We start from the raw sequence: 14,521 nt of genomic DNA on the forward strand, positions 1-14,521 counted from the left end.
TGAAAAGAACCATGCACGTGAAATAAAAACCAAAATGAAGATTATACAATAAGTGCCTTATTATTAGTTATTACCAAACGCCAAAGCTAGCGCGTGAGCAAAAAAGGTCGGTAGGTTCATTGGTAACATCAGGAGACTAAGAGCATCTTTACTGGCAGTTACTCTCATGGTTACTCAACCATTTGGGGCCAAAAAACTGAATAAAAAATCTATTTACGATCCATTTAGGAGAGAATCGATTCCCTGGGAAGCATCTGAAGCAACACCATGAGTAACCGTACGTGGCCTATTTTCATTCGTAAATACATAAATATTAAATGAATTTTTTTTTTCCATTTTCTTTTTCTTTCTTCCCCATTCTCTCTCTTCTCTCTCGATACAAACGGAGTTCTCACGACCAACGACGGCGGAAGGTTGTTGGATTAACCCTAAGATTTGACGCTTCGGTTCTCACCACCAACGACGGCGGAGATTTTTTATGCTGCGACAACGACGGCAGCTCGATCCCGGAGGTCTCCGTATCAAATCCCCGCCACAACACAACCGCCTCCGTCGATGGTGACTGAGACGGAGAAGGTTACAGTCGAGCGTCACTGTGCTGCGAAAGGTAAAGGCTTGAATTGCTTGGTTCCGCCTCCTAAAGGTTACCATCAGCTGGTTCCATGGCCTAAAAGCCGTGACGAGGTAACTCCTTTGTTTGCAATCTCTTGTTAGAGTTTATTGGCTAACTAAAGCTTAATAGCAAAGCTCAAGTGGATTAAGCTTAGAATCAGAATGTAATAAGCCTAAGTAGATTGGATTAAGCTCAATATTCTCTTGTATTGCATTTTGGTTGGAAAATTCTGATCTTGGGATTAGCTTAAGTGTTGCCCAAAAAAAAAAGGAATTAGCTTAAGTAGATTAAGTGATGTCGAATTTGGATTTGCAGATTTCTTAAAATAGCTACAATTACAAGTATCTTCAGTTAGAGGTGCCAAGGTTGTTACTGATCCAAGTAATGGGCGATCAAAAGGTTATGGATTTGTTAAATTTGCAGAGGAAAGTGAAAGGAACCGGGCCATGGCTGAAAATGAAATGAATGGTTTGTATTGCTCAACAAGGCGTATTATCAGTATTGTTAAGAACTTAGCCAACGTTGATATCTTCTTCTGTGTTTGCCTTTGACTGGTTTTGTAAAATATATTGGACCGGAGTCGAGAGCATGAAGAGTGCCACTATATTATGTAAGTGATATGACTAGTACCTGAAGAAAGAAGAAAGAGGTTCAAGCGGAAAGTTATGTTGATCGTCAATGTCGCTTCAAGGTTCTTTCTTCATTGTCTTGATTGCCAAGGTGACCTCTAATACTACATTCACACCAAGTTCTTATTAATAACAGAGGCTTTAGAAGCTGAAATAATGATAACAAAGATGTAATCAGCCAGGTGTGTTTGTGCAGGTGGGACAATCGAACTTCAGCATTAACACCGGAGAAAGAGATATTCTACCTAGTGGCGATCCTAACATCGGCAGTGAATGTAGTAACATTAGTGAATGTTTGTATTGCTCAACAAGGTCATGTGAATGTAGTAACATTAGTGATAATCAAATATGACAAAAGTTGGTATCCTTTACATTGTAGATATTTGTTTTGTAGTTTAGGTTGAAATTTGTAGGGTTTTTTTTGTACTTGTATTGCAGGTTCTGTTTTTAAAACTGCAGGTTCTGTTTTTTGTTCTTGAATGTTCTTGATTGTGTTCTGTTAATCTATCCATCATGCAATGCAATATTTGTTTTAATTCACTATTCATCAAGAAAGTTGGCAAAAAAGAAAATTTGATAATTAATAAACACAAAAAAAAACAATATATATTTTTTAAATGTTTGAGTAACCTTCTTTGGGGTTCTCTAGTAATAGGGTGATTTTGCTTAAGTTCTTTTAGGTTGTTTTACTTAATTTATGATTATTTATATAATTAATTAATGTGAGAGTAACTATGGTGGGTTACTCCACTAATGATGGTCTAATGGAGAGATAGAGAACAATACTGAGAGAAAAAAACCAACCAATCGAGGAACTCATAGAGATCACGAAACCCTAGTAGTGGCGAACGAGAGCTAGATATATAGATAGAGAGAGATCGGTTGATCGAACACGTACGTACGTACGAACGGCGGAGATGATGTTATCATCATGTGGTGGGAAGAAACCAGTACTGTCCAAGAAAACGACGCCGTGTTGCACGAAGATGGGGATGAAGAGGGGACCATGGACGGTGGAGGAGGATGAGATTCTTGTGAGCTTCATCAAGAAAGAAGGTGAAGGACGCTGGCGATCGCTTCCCAAGAAAGCTGGTTTACTTCGATGTGGAAAGAGCTGCCGTCTACGGTGGATGAACTATCTCCGACCGTCTGTTAAACGCGGCGGTATTACCTCCGACGAGGAAGATCTCATCCTCCGTCTTCATCGCCTCCTCGGCAACCGGTACATATATTAATTTAAGGATACATACACAAGATCGTACTTTATATATATACGTATATGTGTTTGTGTATCTCTCTATACGCATAAACTAGGGTTATTTTTTTGGTTTAAACTAGGGCTTTAATTCTTATACATAAACACCAAGGTTCTGATTCAATTATATTTTGATTCTTGGTTGGATTTTTATTACAAAAATTTTAGTATCTTTTCTAGTTTATAGAACTCTTTTTTTTTAAATGAAGATAATTTCTATTATTTTCTGGTTCCATAGCTAATATAGTGATATGCATCGACTCATTCTTTAACAAAAATTGTTTATGATTACTAAGAAAATGTAACAAGGAGAAAATGCAAGCTTGGTTTATAACCATATGAATTAATCGTTGTTGTTTTCAAGTCACATATTGTATATATGTGCTCTTTTATAGGAATTATCATGTGTGATGCAGGTGGTCATTGATCGCGGGAAGGATACCGGGAAGGACTGATAATGAAATCAAGAACTATTGGAACACTCATCTTCGTAAGAAACTTTTAAGGCAGGGCATTGATCCTCAAACCCACAAGCCTCTTGATGTAAACAATATCCATAAACCAGAAGAAGAAGAAGTTTCCGCTGGACTAAACCCCCTAGAGCCTAATTCTAGTTCTCATACGAATACCACCGTCAATAGCGGAATCGGAACTAGCAACAAGAACAGTATTAATGTCTTTGGTGGTGAGGGAAACTACGAAGACTTTGGTTTCTGCTACGACGACAAGTTCTCATCGTTTCTTAATTCGCTTATCAACGATGATGATGATCCTTTTGGTAACATGATCCCAATATCTCAACCGTTGCAGATGGATGATTGTACGGAGGAGATTGTTGGAGCGTCGTCGAGCTTAGGAAATGACCAGATCGACAAGAAGATATATAGTTGATCGACGACCCTTGATGTCTTCTATATCTACCATGCTTCGAGAAGTGGTTATATATGCGATCTAAAAGGTTGGTGGGTATGTGTGCTACGTTGTTTTGCGGTGCGTTGTGTGATTATAAAACCACATTTGTGAGTGTAATTGATTACACAAACCTCTTTCTCTATATATATTCTGTCATCTGTCGATTTAAGATCATGTATCTATCATGGATAATGCGAATAAACAAGTTAGATATAAAGCTTTCTAATTAGGTTTTACAATTAAAAAAAAAAAGTTATAAAATAATCAGATACAATTTGTTTAATGTACACAAATTTGAATATATATAATGCAGCAACCTAGTGATTTACATATGCAAACGTGTGTCTGTTACCTCACGAGTTCATGTTTTTGAAAACTTTATTTTACATGTAATACTAATTAAATTTTAGTAATAGATTAATAAATTAAAACTCAAAGATTGCTAACAATTATGTACGTCAAACACAATTCTGTACTAATGTACACATGATATGATTGGTCCGTGCGTTCACCCTCTAGAATTCGTTAAAACCATAAACAACATCATGCCATTTTCACATCGACTCTTCACACGTCTCCACATTTACGCCAGAAACGGCCCTTATTAAAAAATGTCTGGAAATTAAATTATAGACGAAGCTCAAAATACACCGCGCTAGACCTACAGTGTTTTCAAATTCAAGCCGCAAGATTGAATGACGTTAATTTAAGTTAACTTAAACGAACTTTGCAAACGAGTATGCTGCTCCAACCTAACCTTCTCTTTGACCCTTCGGTTCACATCACAGTAGCAAACTTAAATAACTAACTGAAATTCTTTGGCGCAACCAAATTTATACGAAAAAATAAAAGTTTTCTTTTCGAAAATCTAGTAAAACTAAGAATGTAAATAAAGAAAAAAGTTTTACAGATAAATATCGACATTTAAAGATTGGAGACTACATGCTCAATATCTCCCCAAGATCTCTCGTTGTACCAAAGTAAGAACAACAAACTTTATAGTTGTGACTAAAAACCTCAAGATATGTATATATATATATGATGCATGCCAACCGATCGAAGAAGAACATCAACAAAAAGATAATCAAAATTGAGTACGCATATTCAAATTCATCAGCATATATACACATAACACATCTAATATACACGTAGTTAAGATGAATGAATAATACAACATACCGATATAAAGATATATTAGTCGCAAAGACTCAACACATATGCTAGCTGCTCTTTTTAAAAATTGTTGTTCAATATTTCTATTCTATATATATATATATATAGGCTACATGAATAGATGGATATGTGTTGAGTCTGCTGACCGTTTGTAATAATAATGTAAAACAGAATTAGGTTAAAAGAATGAAAGAATTGACCGGTAGATTTGGTCTTTCAAGTTTCAGTTGTGTGTTTTGATAGAAAGTTTGATCTTACTTTTTTGAGATAATCAAATCATAAAGATTATAGACACATGTTAGGTGCCAACTAATACTCTTTGGTTTAATTATTTCATCTGTAAATGCCTCTTTCTTTCTCCTCTAAAGAAGTTTTCGCTTGTTTGATCTTATTTTTCTTATAAAAGAAACAATTCCTCAGTTATATGTACTCTATATTTGTGGTATTTGGTTCTTGAGTCCTTAATGAAAAAAAATTGACACTAAATTGTATAACGTTTTTCAATAAATTTGAGTTGTTGAGGAATGGTCCTACCTCACACTGTTACCTATTCTCTGAGCAAACAATTTTTTTTTGGGTCATCTAACATTGTGGTTCCACTTTGATGGATGTACATTGATGACCATATTAATTAACCAAAGAACTAGGTGTTATTATGATACATCTGTTATGTTTCCTCGTATTGTAGATCCAAAGCTTGTTTCACTTGGCAAATCGCAAAGTCCATTCTCTGGCTACCTCGTCATGCTTTTCTCTATCTGTCAAGTAGAGCCGTGCAATCACTGGCAAAACTGGACTATCTGGTACAGAAAGAATGAGAACATATGTTAAAGAGAAACATAGAGATTTACTAAGGAAGTTAAAGCTGGTAGTTGGATGCAGAGATCTATGATGTTTGCTGGCCAAAACCCATCATGAACAGATTGAACTTAAAAAAAGGCTTTTCTTAGGTAGATCTGAACTGAGCTGGTCAATTCATCAAAGGAAGCCTGAGAGCAGAGTAGAAAACTTACATGGTTCAGGTTTTAAAAAGATAGATCTGATGGCTTGTAAGACTTTCGTGATTGTAAGAGCTGGACTCCAACTATCTCTTAGAATCTCCACACTTAAATTCCCCGCAGTATCGACATTGCAATGGTAGATCCGAGTCTTGAACACCAACTGCAAAACCTCACCATCTTTAACTTAAAAGACTCAAAAAAGACTGATGTAACGAACTTGCCAGCTCAAGATTAGAACCCATACATAGCTTGATTCACTCAAAATCCCAAAAGTTAAAGAATTTGCTACTAAATGTATCCTAAATACATAAAAACAAGAAAGAAAACTACATAACATGCCAGACAAATGAAACTCTAGATGATCTCTGTCTCAAAGTGTGACACAGTTGAAGGAAGACTCATTTGATAATCCATCAAGTTATCAGCTTCCTATAGAGACATCAAGCTTGCAACTTCCAAAACCCAAAAGCATTACCATATAAAGTAGTAAAACTCCTCCCACACAAAAAAAAAAAATTGAAACTTTCATGAAGAAAGAACCAAACTAAAGGATTAAAGATCATACCTTAGGTGGTTTGAATGGATAATCAGATGGGAAAATAATATCCAGAAAAAAGATCCCTCCTTCATACGGAGTTCCTGCAACAACAACAACAAAAAACCCCAAAATCAAAAGACTTGAAAAAACCTAAAAATTGCAACTTGAATCGTGGAACTAACCAGAAGGACCAATGATGGTGGCGATCCAATGGTAGAGATTATCTCCTTTTGGTCCAGCTGAGCAATCAGGTGGCGGATCAACGTTAAGCTCAGCCATTTCCCTCTGTATCCTCTTCCCTGACGCTGAAACTGATGTCTTTGCTACCCAAGACGACGCCGTTCCTGAATATCCGGCGTACATCGCCGTCGGTAACGGTTTTAACCTCCCGCTTCCATCAGGTGTCATCATCTCCCGTCTTCGTCGTCGACGTCGTCGTCTTCCGATTCTCAGCTTATCCAAATCACGACTTCAGCGTTTCGCTCGCACTCCATTCTTCGAAACGCCGCGTTTTAATCCAATCATATTAATCTAATAAAGTAATCGCTGACGTGGATAATGTAGTAATAATTTTTTAAAAAAAAATTCATTCCTCTACATCTCTCTACTTCAATAATTTTGTAATCATTTTGATTTTTGATAAAATTGTATATTCAATATTCTTGTGTATGGGATCCAATGATCATGTTACAACCACATGAATCCTTTAATTATTTTGATAAATGATTATAAGAAGACAAAGTGAAAGGACATAAAATTAGAAAATTTATCAAATATCAAATTTACCTTATCAATTTTATTATTATTTATTGAAATACCATTGATAACGTATATAATAATAATTCATTTAAATATGAAATATAAATCACAGTAATTCGAAGATTTTTTAAAGTTCAAAGATGAAAACAGAATTGGAACTCGTGAGCTCTCTCTAGTCTCTCAGCTACTACACTTACACTAAACCAAAGTACAACAACAAATACAGGTAATCGGAAAAGAACCAATTCTCCGGTTACTACAAAAACCGTGTTTTGGCAAACGTTCTACAGAAGGCGGTTGTGCTGAAGTAGTAGCAGTTGTAGTAGCGTGAGAGCTAGTGGTGCCAATAAGGGAAGATGGTAGTAGCTAGAGGTGATAAGTGCGTTTGCGTTTCCTCCCAATGGACTTACGGGTCCTAAAGCACTCGGAGGAAAGTCTCCTCCAGTTGCGTTTGCGCTTAAGCTGAATATAAAGATGGATAAAGAGTTAAAGAAAAAGATTTGAGTTTTCAAAAAGATTAAGAAAACTTAACAAGAAGAAATAGTGTTACCTTCCTGTGTACGCACATGTTTTATAGCCTGCAAAACACACAAAGCCAACAAATTTGAGATTTATGCACATATATAATGTTATTGGTAAGTTGGTCGAAGAAATGATAAACTTACTGGGATCTCTAGTAGTGGTAGTGGCCGTACCACTAAAGTTACAAGTTCCACCAGCACTTTTCATCTTCTGGTAATAGTCATTGTAAGCAAAAGAAGCATGGCTCTTAACATTGTTCGGCAGAAAGCAAGGATGACCCGGTTGAATCGCAGCACAGTTAGCTTGACCTTGACCACACGCCCAATTCAAACCGTCAACCAACTTATCATCATCAGCATCCGTTATAGCCACACAGAACATAGATGAACCGTTTAAAGATGCAGAGTTAGAGCCACCACTCAAGCTCAGAGGATAAACCGATGTCCCATTCGGAAACAAAATCCCCCAGTTTTTCTCAGAGACTGGTCCTGTTTTTTTGTCTTCACTATACAGCTCGTAGATGTAAGTGTTGATCGGCATGTCTGGTTGGCTAGGTGGACCTGAGTTGTTCAACACTCTCTTGATCAAGTTAGTGTTGAACGTCTCTGCGTTAGCGAGTGTTGCAGAAGCTTCACCGCTTCCACCAGCCGAAGGCCAGCCTGTTTCAGTGACAACAACAGGAATCTTGGAGAAATTCAAAGCTTCCATGGAGTAGTACGCAGCATCAACCATAGCATCAAACATGCTGTTGTAATGTAAAAGCGTGTTTGGATCAACGATCTGCTTCACCGGAGAAAGCTGCTTGAACAACGCGTAATCGAGCGGGAAAATCCCGTTAGCAGCGGTGTAACCGTAGTAAGGATACGCGTTTAACATGAAAAAAGAATCGGTGTTCTTCAGAAACTGGAGAAGCTGGTACACCGTGGTGTTCCAAGACGGGCTAAAGGTTGATGTAGATGGAGGAAACGGTTTAGGCATTATATCCATAGACATAGGGCTAGAAACTTTGACCTTAAAGTTGAGATTGGAAGCCACAAGAGCCTTGTGAATGTTGTGGAGAGCCGAGGCAAGAATAGGGGCAACGTGAGGAGCCGCGCTGAGAACTTCGCTACCAACAGCAATAGCGGTTATATTAGTTGAAGGAACATAAGCAGCAACGTTCTTGTTAACCCATGCAGCTGCTGCTGAAGGGAACCGTCCAATTTTGAGGATTTCTCCATTGGTTACACCGACCATAACTTCAATGCTAGTGTTGGCGAATGCTTTGAGCATATGGCTATTGGCATCGTAGAGACGGACGTGTGTGATTTGTTGCGAATTCAGAAACGTTACGATGTCTGAAGGCGATGGCATGTTGGTGAGATCAGTTCCGATGTTCACGCCAATGAATGCAGCTGTATTAAGAACACAGATTCAGTGTCTCTGAGAACTCCACTAGAATAGATACAAGATGTGATAAGGTGAAATTTACCGTTTGAACACGCAAGAACTGAGATTAGGAGCAAGAACGCTTCTGCAAACCATCTCGGAAGCAGCATTGGAACAGAGAGCTTGAAACCTTTTAGGAAAAGTCTGAGAAGTTCAAAATTGAGTCATATGGTAATAATTGTAATAGAATTAGAAACCTAACATGAGATGGATTGTAAATTTGTCACTCTTCTTAATTCAGAAAGCATTGTTTTTTTATTCTTTTTCAGGAGAGATATAATTGGTCAAATATGGTAAGAACCCTAAAACTCAAGTAAGCAACTTTAGATACTAACCTATGAATATGTATTAAAAAAACTGAGAATTTCATAAAGAAGTGAAGTAATGGGGTCTAGAAACTAGCGAACAGAACGGGATAAACAGTAAACGATAACCCATCGAGCATTCGAAAAGCCACAATTTTTTTTTTTTTTTTTATCTTTTTAACTCCTTTTGTCCTTTCGTTCTTACAGACATGTGCTGTGGAAACAGGATTAGCAGTAGGGAGAGAAGAAGAATGTGGAAGATACAATCAAAAGCTAGTTCGGACACAAAGAAGCTAAGACAAACAATGCGAGATACCCAGATGCAAGAAAAAAAATAATAATCAAGAATGATTACAAAAGTACCTAATTGAAGCTTGCTTGTGTCTAGATTCACTCGGGAAGAATTCAGATCACAGAGAAAAGAAAGATAAAAGAACCCTCGAGGTTTTGCTGCTGAGACAGAACAGGTTCAGAGATGTTTCTAGTGTAGTGAACCCACCGAAGAGAAACTCAAAAAGTAAATACCTTTTTTATTTTTATTTTTCTTCTTTCTTTCGGCGAAAATTGAAAAAAGAAAAAAAGGAAATACTTATTAAGAGATTGATGTGCTCTCAGTAAACTTGGTTTCATCTCTCTTATATAATGCGTGGGAAACCAGAGAGGTGTGTGTGTATGTAGAAATTGGAAGGTGAGGCTTCAAAGTTCAAAGACCTCTTAATAAATTACTATTAATTACCTTCAATGTGTCATTGCCACCCAAGCCAATTATTAATTAGTATCTCAAATTTTACAAGACATTGAAATAGTCACAAAACATCAAATACAATTACTTTTTGCATTTATATAAAAAAAAAAACAAAAATCATAGTATATCACAATTTTACAAAACACCTCCAAGTCAAAACATCATATAAAATATAAACATCATTCTACACCTAGTATTCCACCTTCTTAATAATTTTGAAATATATATTAAATTAAGGTAAAAAACAAGAGGCTCGATTTCTACGCTCTTCTCATTTTATTTCGGGTTTTATTTAAATACGATCTTGAATCGAAAGAAAGAAAGAAAGATCCGTGAGTTTGCTAATTTCATGTGCATGACTTCCAAATGTTATATTTTTCCTCTTGTTAAGGGACTTGGAAAAATGTTTTTTGGATGCTCTCTAATTAGTCTTGAATTCAGGAGTTTCTTTCATCAACAGATTAAACGATTGTTTCCAAATTTTCTCCAAAAAGAAGAAAAAAATGACATTATTGCCGTGCATTTAGATCCAAGCTACGTGCTCTACGGGAAAACTGAAAATTCAATGAAAATCCAGAAACATGCGACGACCAAGACTTTTGTCGGATCAAGACACACTCGGGACAAGTCAAACGGAAGCTAAAAAATGTTATGTGGCTAAAAGAACATAATCGTTAGTAACACTCAAACCATATGACCAGTTGTAATTTAAAACTTGTAAAATAAAATAAATTAGTATATGATTTGGAACGAGAAATATTTATCAAATGAGTCAATGACTTGTCCCAGGGTTTGGATTTTGGAAGAATAAAAATTCCAACGTTTACCAAAAATTGAAAAAAAACATAAGAAACCGTTGTTTTTTTTTTTTTTTTTTTTTTTGACAAAAGAAACCGTTGTTAATCTTGGCATTTTGTTTGAAAGAAAGAAACAAAGCTCTCTTCATTGTGATGCTTTATGGAGGAAAAAGAAAATTAGCTGGAAAGTGCCAAAAGGCTGATTCAAAAACCAATGGAGCCTGACGTCAAAAAAGCTCCCCTCATTTCCTAATTGGACCATCTTTCACCATAACAATGTTAGATGAGATCTAAAAAGATAAGATATGACAAAAAAACACATGCTACTTCAAAATCCTGTCTCAAGATGATCCATTGATCGAACACATAAAGCAAACACACAAATAGCACTACAAATACCTGTCTTTAAAACTTGTCTAAACAAAGATTTTGAAGTATCCAATCTAGAGAGGCAAACAAAATATCTGATAGACCAGAACTTAAATCTCAAGAACTCAAGAGTAGAGAGATACAACATGATGTGAGTAATCACTGGCTAGGAGAACGGTCTCCATTTCGTGCCGCACGAGGGACCGGGCTCGGGCTCCTGCTCTGCCTAGGGACTGGGCTTTGGCTCCTGGCTTGTTCAGGAGTATAGCTCCTGTTTCTTCTTGGGCTCACGCTTCTTCTAGGGCTTCTGCTGTGGCTCTTCACTCTCCCAGGACTTCCACTGCGAACCCTTAAGCCATTATGGGGTGGTGAGCGAGAGTATGACCTCTCCTTCTCGTATCGTCTATCCTGAGGTGAGACAGACCTGCCATAACACAGTTGGAGAGTAGAGTGGTTTAATCCATCAGCGAACTGTAATAACATCTGACAGTATGAACTTCAGTCAGGCACGAGAGCTAGTTACCTAGATTGATGTCTTTTAGGGGGAGGCGAATTATAGCCGCGGCTACGTGATCGTGATCTACGACCACCACGACGAGGGGGAGGAGAACGAGAGTACCGAGGAGGAGAACGCCTTCTGTCATGAAACCTGTTGCTCCTGCAAACATGAAAATAATACAAGTTAAGATCAAGTCATCCCCAGGGGTTGTACAGACAAACTAATCCTAATCCGGTGTCCCTTGTTCAAAGGAGGAAGAATCTCAATTCACCTTCCACCTCGATCCCTTGTTCTCATTTCAGTTGGCTTCTTCCGGTTTTCTTCTGCAAATACGACAGTCAACTCACGACCAAGAAGAAGAAAACCATCCATATTATGTTTTGCGTCAGCAGCATCAGCAGGTTCCACATACTGAATGAATCCAAACCCCCTTGGATCTCTGCAAAAAAAAAATCCAAATACACAAAACAATTGTCAGCCTAGGAACCAAAAACACAATGACCAAGGAAGATGTACAGCTTTGACGAGAAGCCTTTGAAAAAGTTGGCCTTACTATCTCCTGCAATAGAAGCCATCATGATAAACATGAAAAAAGCAAGCACTTGCCTGCAAACCTTGCAAGTTTCAGTATAAAGATGACTTCTCCAAGACTTGATACATCTTCAAAATGAATTCAAACCCAACTTCCTTCCGAACTTCACTACCATTTAGAACATCTTCCAAAGAACTCTAATTACTTCATTGGTCTCTTCAATTCTCTAGATTCACTGTTAAACCTCAACAACTTTAATAAACACACTCGAAGTGTGATCGAACATGAATCATATCACTGTATTCTTTCCCGAAAGTGACTAGAAGAGGATGAAGTTCTAGGTGTACTATACCTACTCACACTGGAAATCCAAGAGTATATAAAAAAAAACGTTTTCAGGCTCCAATTATGATTTCTATTTCAAGAAATCTATAAATTTTCTATCAATCTAACCAATTCAGGAGCAGTAGATTCACAAAAAAGTGGAAAACGAAGCAATAAAAACAAGGAAAAAAGAGACACGATCTAATTAAAGCAATGTAAAATAATGCCCTGGTTGTTTAAACATTCAATGTCTTACTGAGCATGCTCACCCAGTATAGTAATCCCTTGGAAGGTAGATGTCCTTGACAACACCAAACTGTTCAAAAGGCCTCCTGAGGTCTTCTTGCCTGGAGAAAAGAGAGTCAAGAGAAAACGGAGTCAACCTATTGCAAAGTTCTGTGACATTCTTGTACTATGGAAACAGAAGTTCATGCATGAGCTATATCTAGAAATGTAACGCTTTACATGCTTCTAAATATAATTTTGACACACACAAAAAAAAAAAGCATCCACCGGACCCCAACATAACTATCAATCTATGAAGATAGCTATCTGAAAGCCTTTTAGGCAAACAAGCCTAAAGAAGCAAACCTAGAATCACAGAAACTTACAAAGCCACATATCCCCCATTGAAAAGATACGATCCAAATAGAGGGAATAAATAGAGATAATGTAGTAAAGAACAAACCTGCAATCATGACGTAGGTTGCGAACCAAAAGACTGGTAGGGAGATCCCTGTCACGACTCCCACCATATCGTCCACGAGGGCTAGGGCTGCGGCCCCTCCTTCCATAACCCCTTGGTGGTGACGGAGTGTAGCTTCTTCCCCTCATTGACTCTAAACTTCAAGTTCAATATCAATCAAGAAACCAACAGAAACTGAGTTTAAAAAAAACGTCTCAGATATGATAAGATGCTTAACATGTAAGAGAGAACAAGAACACTTCAAAAGAACATACAAAAAAAAAACAAAAATTGAATTCAATCCAAGAACTAACTTTTAAGCTTATTAGAAGCCATATACGCTACCCAACAACGAAATTTCTACCAAGAATACAAATTTGAGATCAATTCGAAAGCTAGGGACTCAAAAAAAAAATCGATAAAGATTTGAACTTTTAATGTTATCAGAAACGTAAATCTCCGATCTATTACGTTTCCTTCATCAACTAATCTCAACCACACCCGCGAACCCATGAATGTAAAGGTAATAGGAATCGCAACCGGGAATAAAGGTAAAGTTCTTCCCGCCGATAAAGTCGGGATAATGTAAGAAGAATAAGAAGAAGAACAGATAAGACCGAGAAGCTTACCTCAGCTAAGGACGGTGTTAAGAAGAACGGCGGAGAAACACCACAGAGGGAAACGAGAGACGGTGAGTAATAGAGAGAGAAGAGTGAAACCTAGTTTTCTTTCTTTTGTCTTCTTGGTTGGAGATCTTATGGTGTAGAACGAGAGAGCCTTCGAGGTCAATTAGGGTTTTTCTGCAATTCTTTTATTTTTATTTTTCCTTTTTTTTTATGTTTTGCCACCAAATCCTTTCCTTTTTTTGTGAAAATAGACTAGATGGACACAATTTGGAAAAAAAATTGCTCCATTGACACCCACTTCTAGGAGAAAACTAGATTGACACAATTTTGTGTCTAAATTATAAAAGCCCAATTAAATTGAATTAGGAAATAAAAACTACGTGATTAAATAAAAAATAAAAATATTCAATTAAAATCTCTCACCTAAAAAACCCTGACAATCCTTTTTTTTAAAAAACCGATATCGGCTTTGTTTCTTCCACCGACGAAGAAGAGCTTTTACAGTCCAGCGAGATTCTGAGGTAGTCGGCGTTGGCTTGTTATTCCGACGGCAACAGTGTTGGGTTGTTTATTCCGACGGCGAATTAAGAACCCTAGTGGCTTCGGTGGTGGTTGATTTTCGGATTCGGCGTCGGTGTTCTTGAAGCCCTCGCCATTGTTACACCCTTTGAGGTATGAAAGCTTTCCTTTTTGTTGCTTTTTGGTTTAATTTATAGGACAAAAACGACCCATCAAATCACATGTCTTCCCTTCCCCTTAATTTGTTAAATTAGTTTTGGTCAGAGTGATTTTGTACAACTGAAAATTGT

The 14,521-nt window shown here is 37.2% G+C and overlaps 4 protein-coding genes and 1 long non-coding RNA gene across 10 annotated transcripts; 2 read left to right on the plus strand and 3 right to left on the minus strand.

The window, feature by feature from the left end:
* The first annotated feature begins 281 nt into the window (after positions 1 to 281).
* Positions 282 to 1,716, plus strand: LOC147920235 (uncharacterized). Its single transcript, XR_015590939.1, has 3 exons — positions 282 to 684; positions 929 to 1,333; positions 1,439 to 1,716. It is a non-coding gene; the product is annotated as an uncharacterized LOC147920235 (long non-coding RNA).
* Positions 1,717 to 1,983: 267 nt separating this feature from the next.
* On the plus strand, positions 1,984 to 3,626 carry LOC104765138 (transcription repressor MYB5-like). 2 transcript variants are annotated; one of them, XM_087501693.1, is made up of 3 exons: positions 1,984 to 2,464; positions 2,914 to 3,182; positions 3,308 to 3,626. In XM_087501693.1, exons 1-3 carry the CDS (start codon positions 2,160 to 2,162, stop codon positions 3,313 to 3,315), a joined length of 582 nt encoding a protein of 193 aa, XP_087357819.1. In that variant the 5' UTR covers positions 1,984 to 2,159; the 3' UTR covers positions 3,316 to 3,626. The 2 variants fall into 2 exon arrangements, with proteins under 2 accessions (XP_087357819.1, XP_010487115.1); XM_010488813.3 differs by having other exon boundaries at positions 2,914 to 3,626.
* A 1,421-nt stretch (positions 3,627 to 5,047) lies between these two features.
* On the minus strand, positions 5,048 to 6,647 carry LOC104765139 (constitutive photomorphogenesis protein 10). The gene is made up of 4 exons (XM_010488815.2): positions 6,304 to 6,647; positions 6,149 to 6,222; positions 5,596 to 5,743; positions 5,048 to 5,382 (listed from the first exon to the last, which is right to left on the minus strand). Exons 1-4 carry the CDS (start codon positions 6,530 to 6,532, stop codon positions 5,285 to 5,287), a joined length of 549 nt encoding a protein of 182 aa, XP_010487117.1. The 5' UTR covers positions 6,533 to 6,647; the 3' UTR covers positions 5,048 to 5,284.
* Positions 6,648 to 6,945: 298 nt separating this feature from the next.
* Positions 6,946 to 9,875, minus strand: LOC104765140 (glucan endo-1,3-beta-glucosidase 4). 2 transcript variants are annotated; one of them, XM_019241022.2, is made up of 5 exons: positions 9,499 to 9,875; positions 8,874 to 8,974; positions 7,546 to 8,796; positions 7,431 to 7,458; positions 6,946 to 7,342 (listed from the first exon to the last, which is right to left on the minus strand). In XM_019241022.2, the coding sequence occupies exons 2-5, from the start codon at positions 8,938 to 8,940 to the stop codon at positions 7,165 to 7,167; spliced, it is 1,524 nt and encodes a 507-aa protein (XP_019096567.2). In that variant the 5' UTR covers positions 8,941 to 8,974; positions 9,499 to 9,875; the 3' UTR covers positions 6,946 to 7,164. The 2 variants fall into 2 exon arrangements, with proteins under 2 accessions (XP_019096567.2, XP_087357816.1); XM_087501690.1 differs by having other exon boundaries at positions 8,874 to 8,960; positions 9,499 to 9,833.
* Positions 9,876 to 10,983: 1,108 nt separating this feature from the next.
* On the minus strand, positions 10,984 to 13,976 carry LOC104765141 (serine/arginine-rich SC35-like splicing factor SCL30A). Of its 4 annotated transcripts, none has more exons than XM_010488816.3 (6): positions 13,716 to 13,976; positions 13,090 to 13,245; positions 12,671 to 12,748; positions 11,817 to 11,984; positions 11,570 to 11,704; positions 10,984 to 11,470 (listed from the first exon to the last, which is right to left on the minus strand). In XM_010488816.3, the coding sequence occupies exons 2-6, from the start codon at positions 13,233 to 13,235 to the stop codon at positions 11,206 to 11,208; spliced, it is 792 nt and encodes a 263-aa protein (XP_010487118.2). In that variant the 5' UTR covers positions 13,236 to 13,245; positions 13,716 to 13,976; the 3' UTR covers positions 10,984 to 11,205. The 4 variants fall into 4 exon arrangements, with proteins under 4 accessions (XP_010487118.2, XP_010487119.2, XP_087357817.1 ...); XM_010488817.3 differs by having other exon boundaries at positions 13,090 to 13,240; positions 13,716 to 13,946; XM_087501691.1 differs by lacking the exons at positions 12,671 to 12,748; positions 13,090 to 13,245; positions 13,716 to 13,976 and adding an exon at positions 12,152 to 12,312.
* Positions 13,977 to 14,521: the final 545 nt, after the last annotated feature.

The sequence above is a fragment of the Camelina sativa genome, chromosome 19, assembly GCF_030686135.1.
Source record: "Camelina sativa cultivar CO46 ecotype springtype chromosome 19, ASM3068613v1".
NCBI classification, from domain to species: domain Eukaryota; kingdom Viridiplantae; phylum Streptophyta; class Magnoliopsida; order Brassicales; family Brassicaceae; genus Camelina; species Camelina sativa.

Excerpts from the sequence above, each read along its gene's own strand:
- LOC104765140 (XM_019241022.2), bottom strand. The coding sequence starts at position 8,940 with ATGCTGCTTCCGAGATGGTTTGCAGAAGCGTTCTTGCTCCTAATCTCA. Across the intron at positions 7,459-7,545 it reads TACCACTACTAGAGATCCCA|GCTATAAAACATGTGCGTAC; the intron begins GTAAGTTTATCA and ends TGTGTTTTGCAG. Across the intron at positions 7,343-7,430 it reads ACATGTGCGTACACAGGAAG|CTTAAGCGCAAACGCAACTG; the intron begins GTAACACTATTT and ends CTTTATATTCAG.
- LOC104765138 (XM_010488813.3), top strand. The coding sequence starts at position 2,160 with ATGATGTTATCATCATGTGGTGGGAAGAAACCAGTACTGTCCAAGAAA. Across the intron at positions 2,465-2,913 it reads CATCGCCTCCTCGGCAACCG|GTGGTCATTGATCGCGGGAA; the intron begins GTACATATATTA and ends TGTGTGATGCAG.
- LOC104765139 (XM_010488815.2), bottom strand. The coding sequence starts at position 6,532 with ATGATGACACCTGATGGAAGCGGGAGGTTAAAACCGTTACCGACGGCG. Across the intron at positions 6,223-6,303 it reads CACCATCATTGGTCCTTCTG|GAACTCCGTATGAAGGAGGG; the intron begins GTTAGTTCCACG and ends TTGTTGTTGCAG. Across the intron at positions 5,744-6,148 it reads ATCCATTCAAACCACCTAAG|TTGGTGTTCAAGACTCGGAT; the intron begins GTATGATCTTTA and ends GAGGTTTTGCAG.
- LOC104765141 (XM_010488816.3), bottom strand. The coding sequence starts at position 13,235 with ATGAGGGGAAGAAGCTACACTCCGTCACCACCAAGGGGTTATGGAAGG. Across the intron at positions 11,985-12,670 it reads CCAAGGGATTACTATACTGG|AGATCCAAGGGGGTTTGGAT; the intron begins GTGAGCATGCTC and ends TTTTTTTTGCAG. Across the intron at positions 11,705-11,816 it reads ACAAGGGATCGAGGTGGAAG|GAGCAACAGGTTTCATGACA; the intron begins GTGAATTGAGAT and ends TCATGTTTGCAG.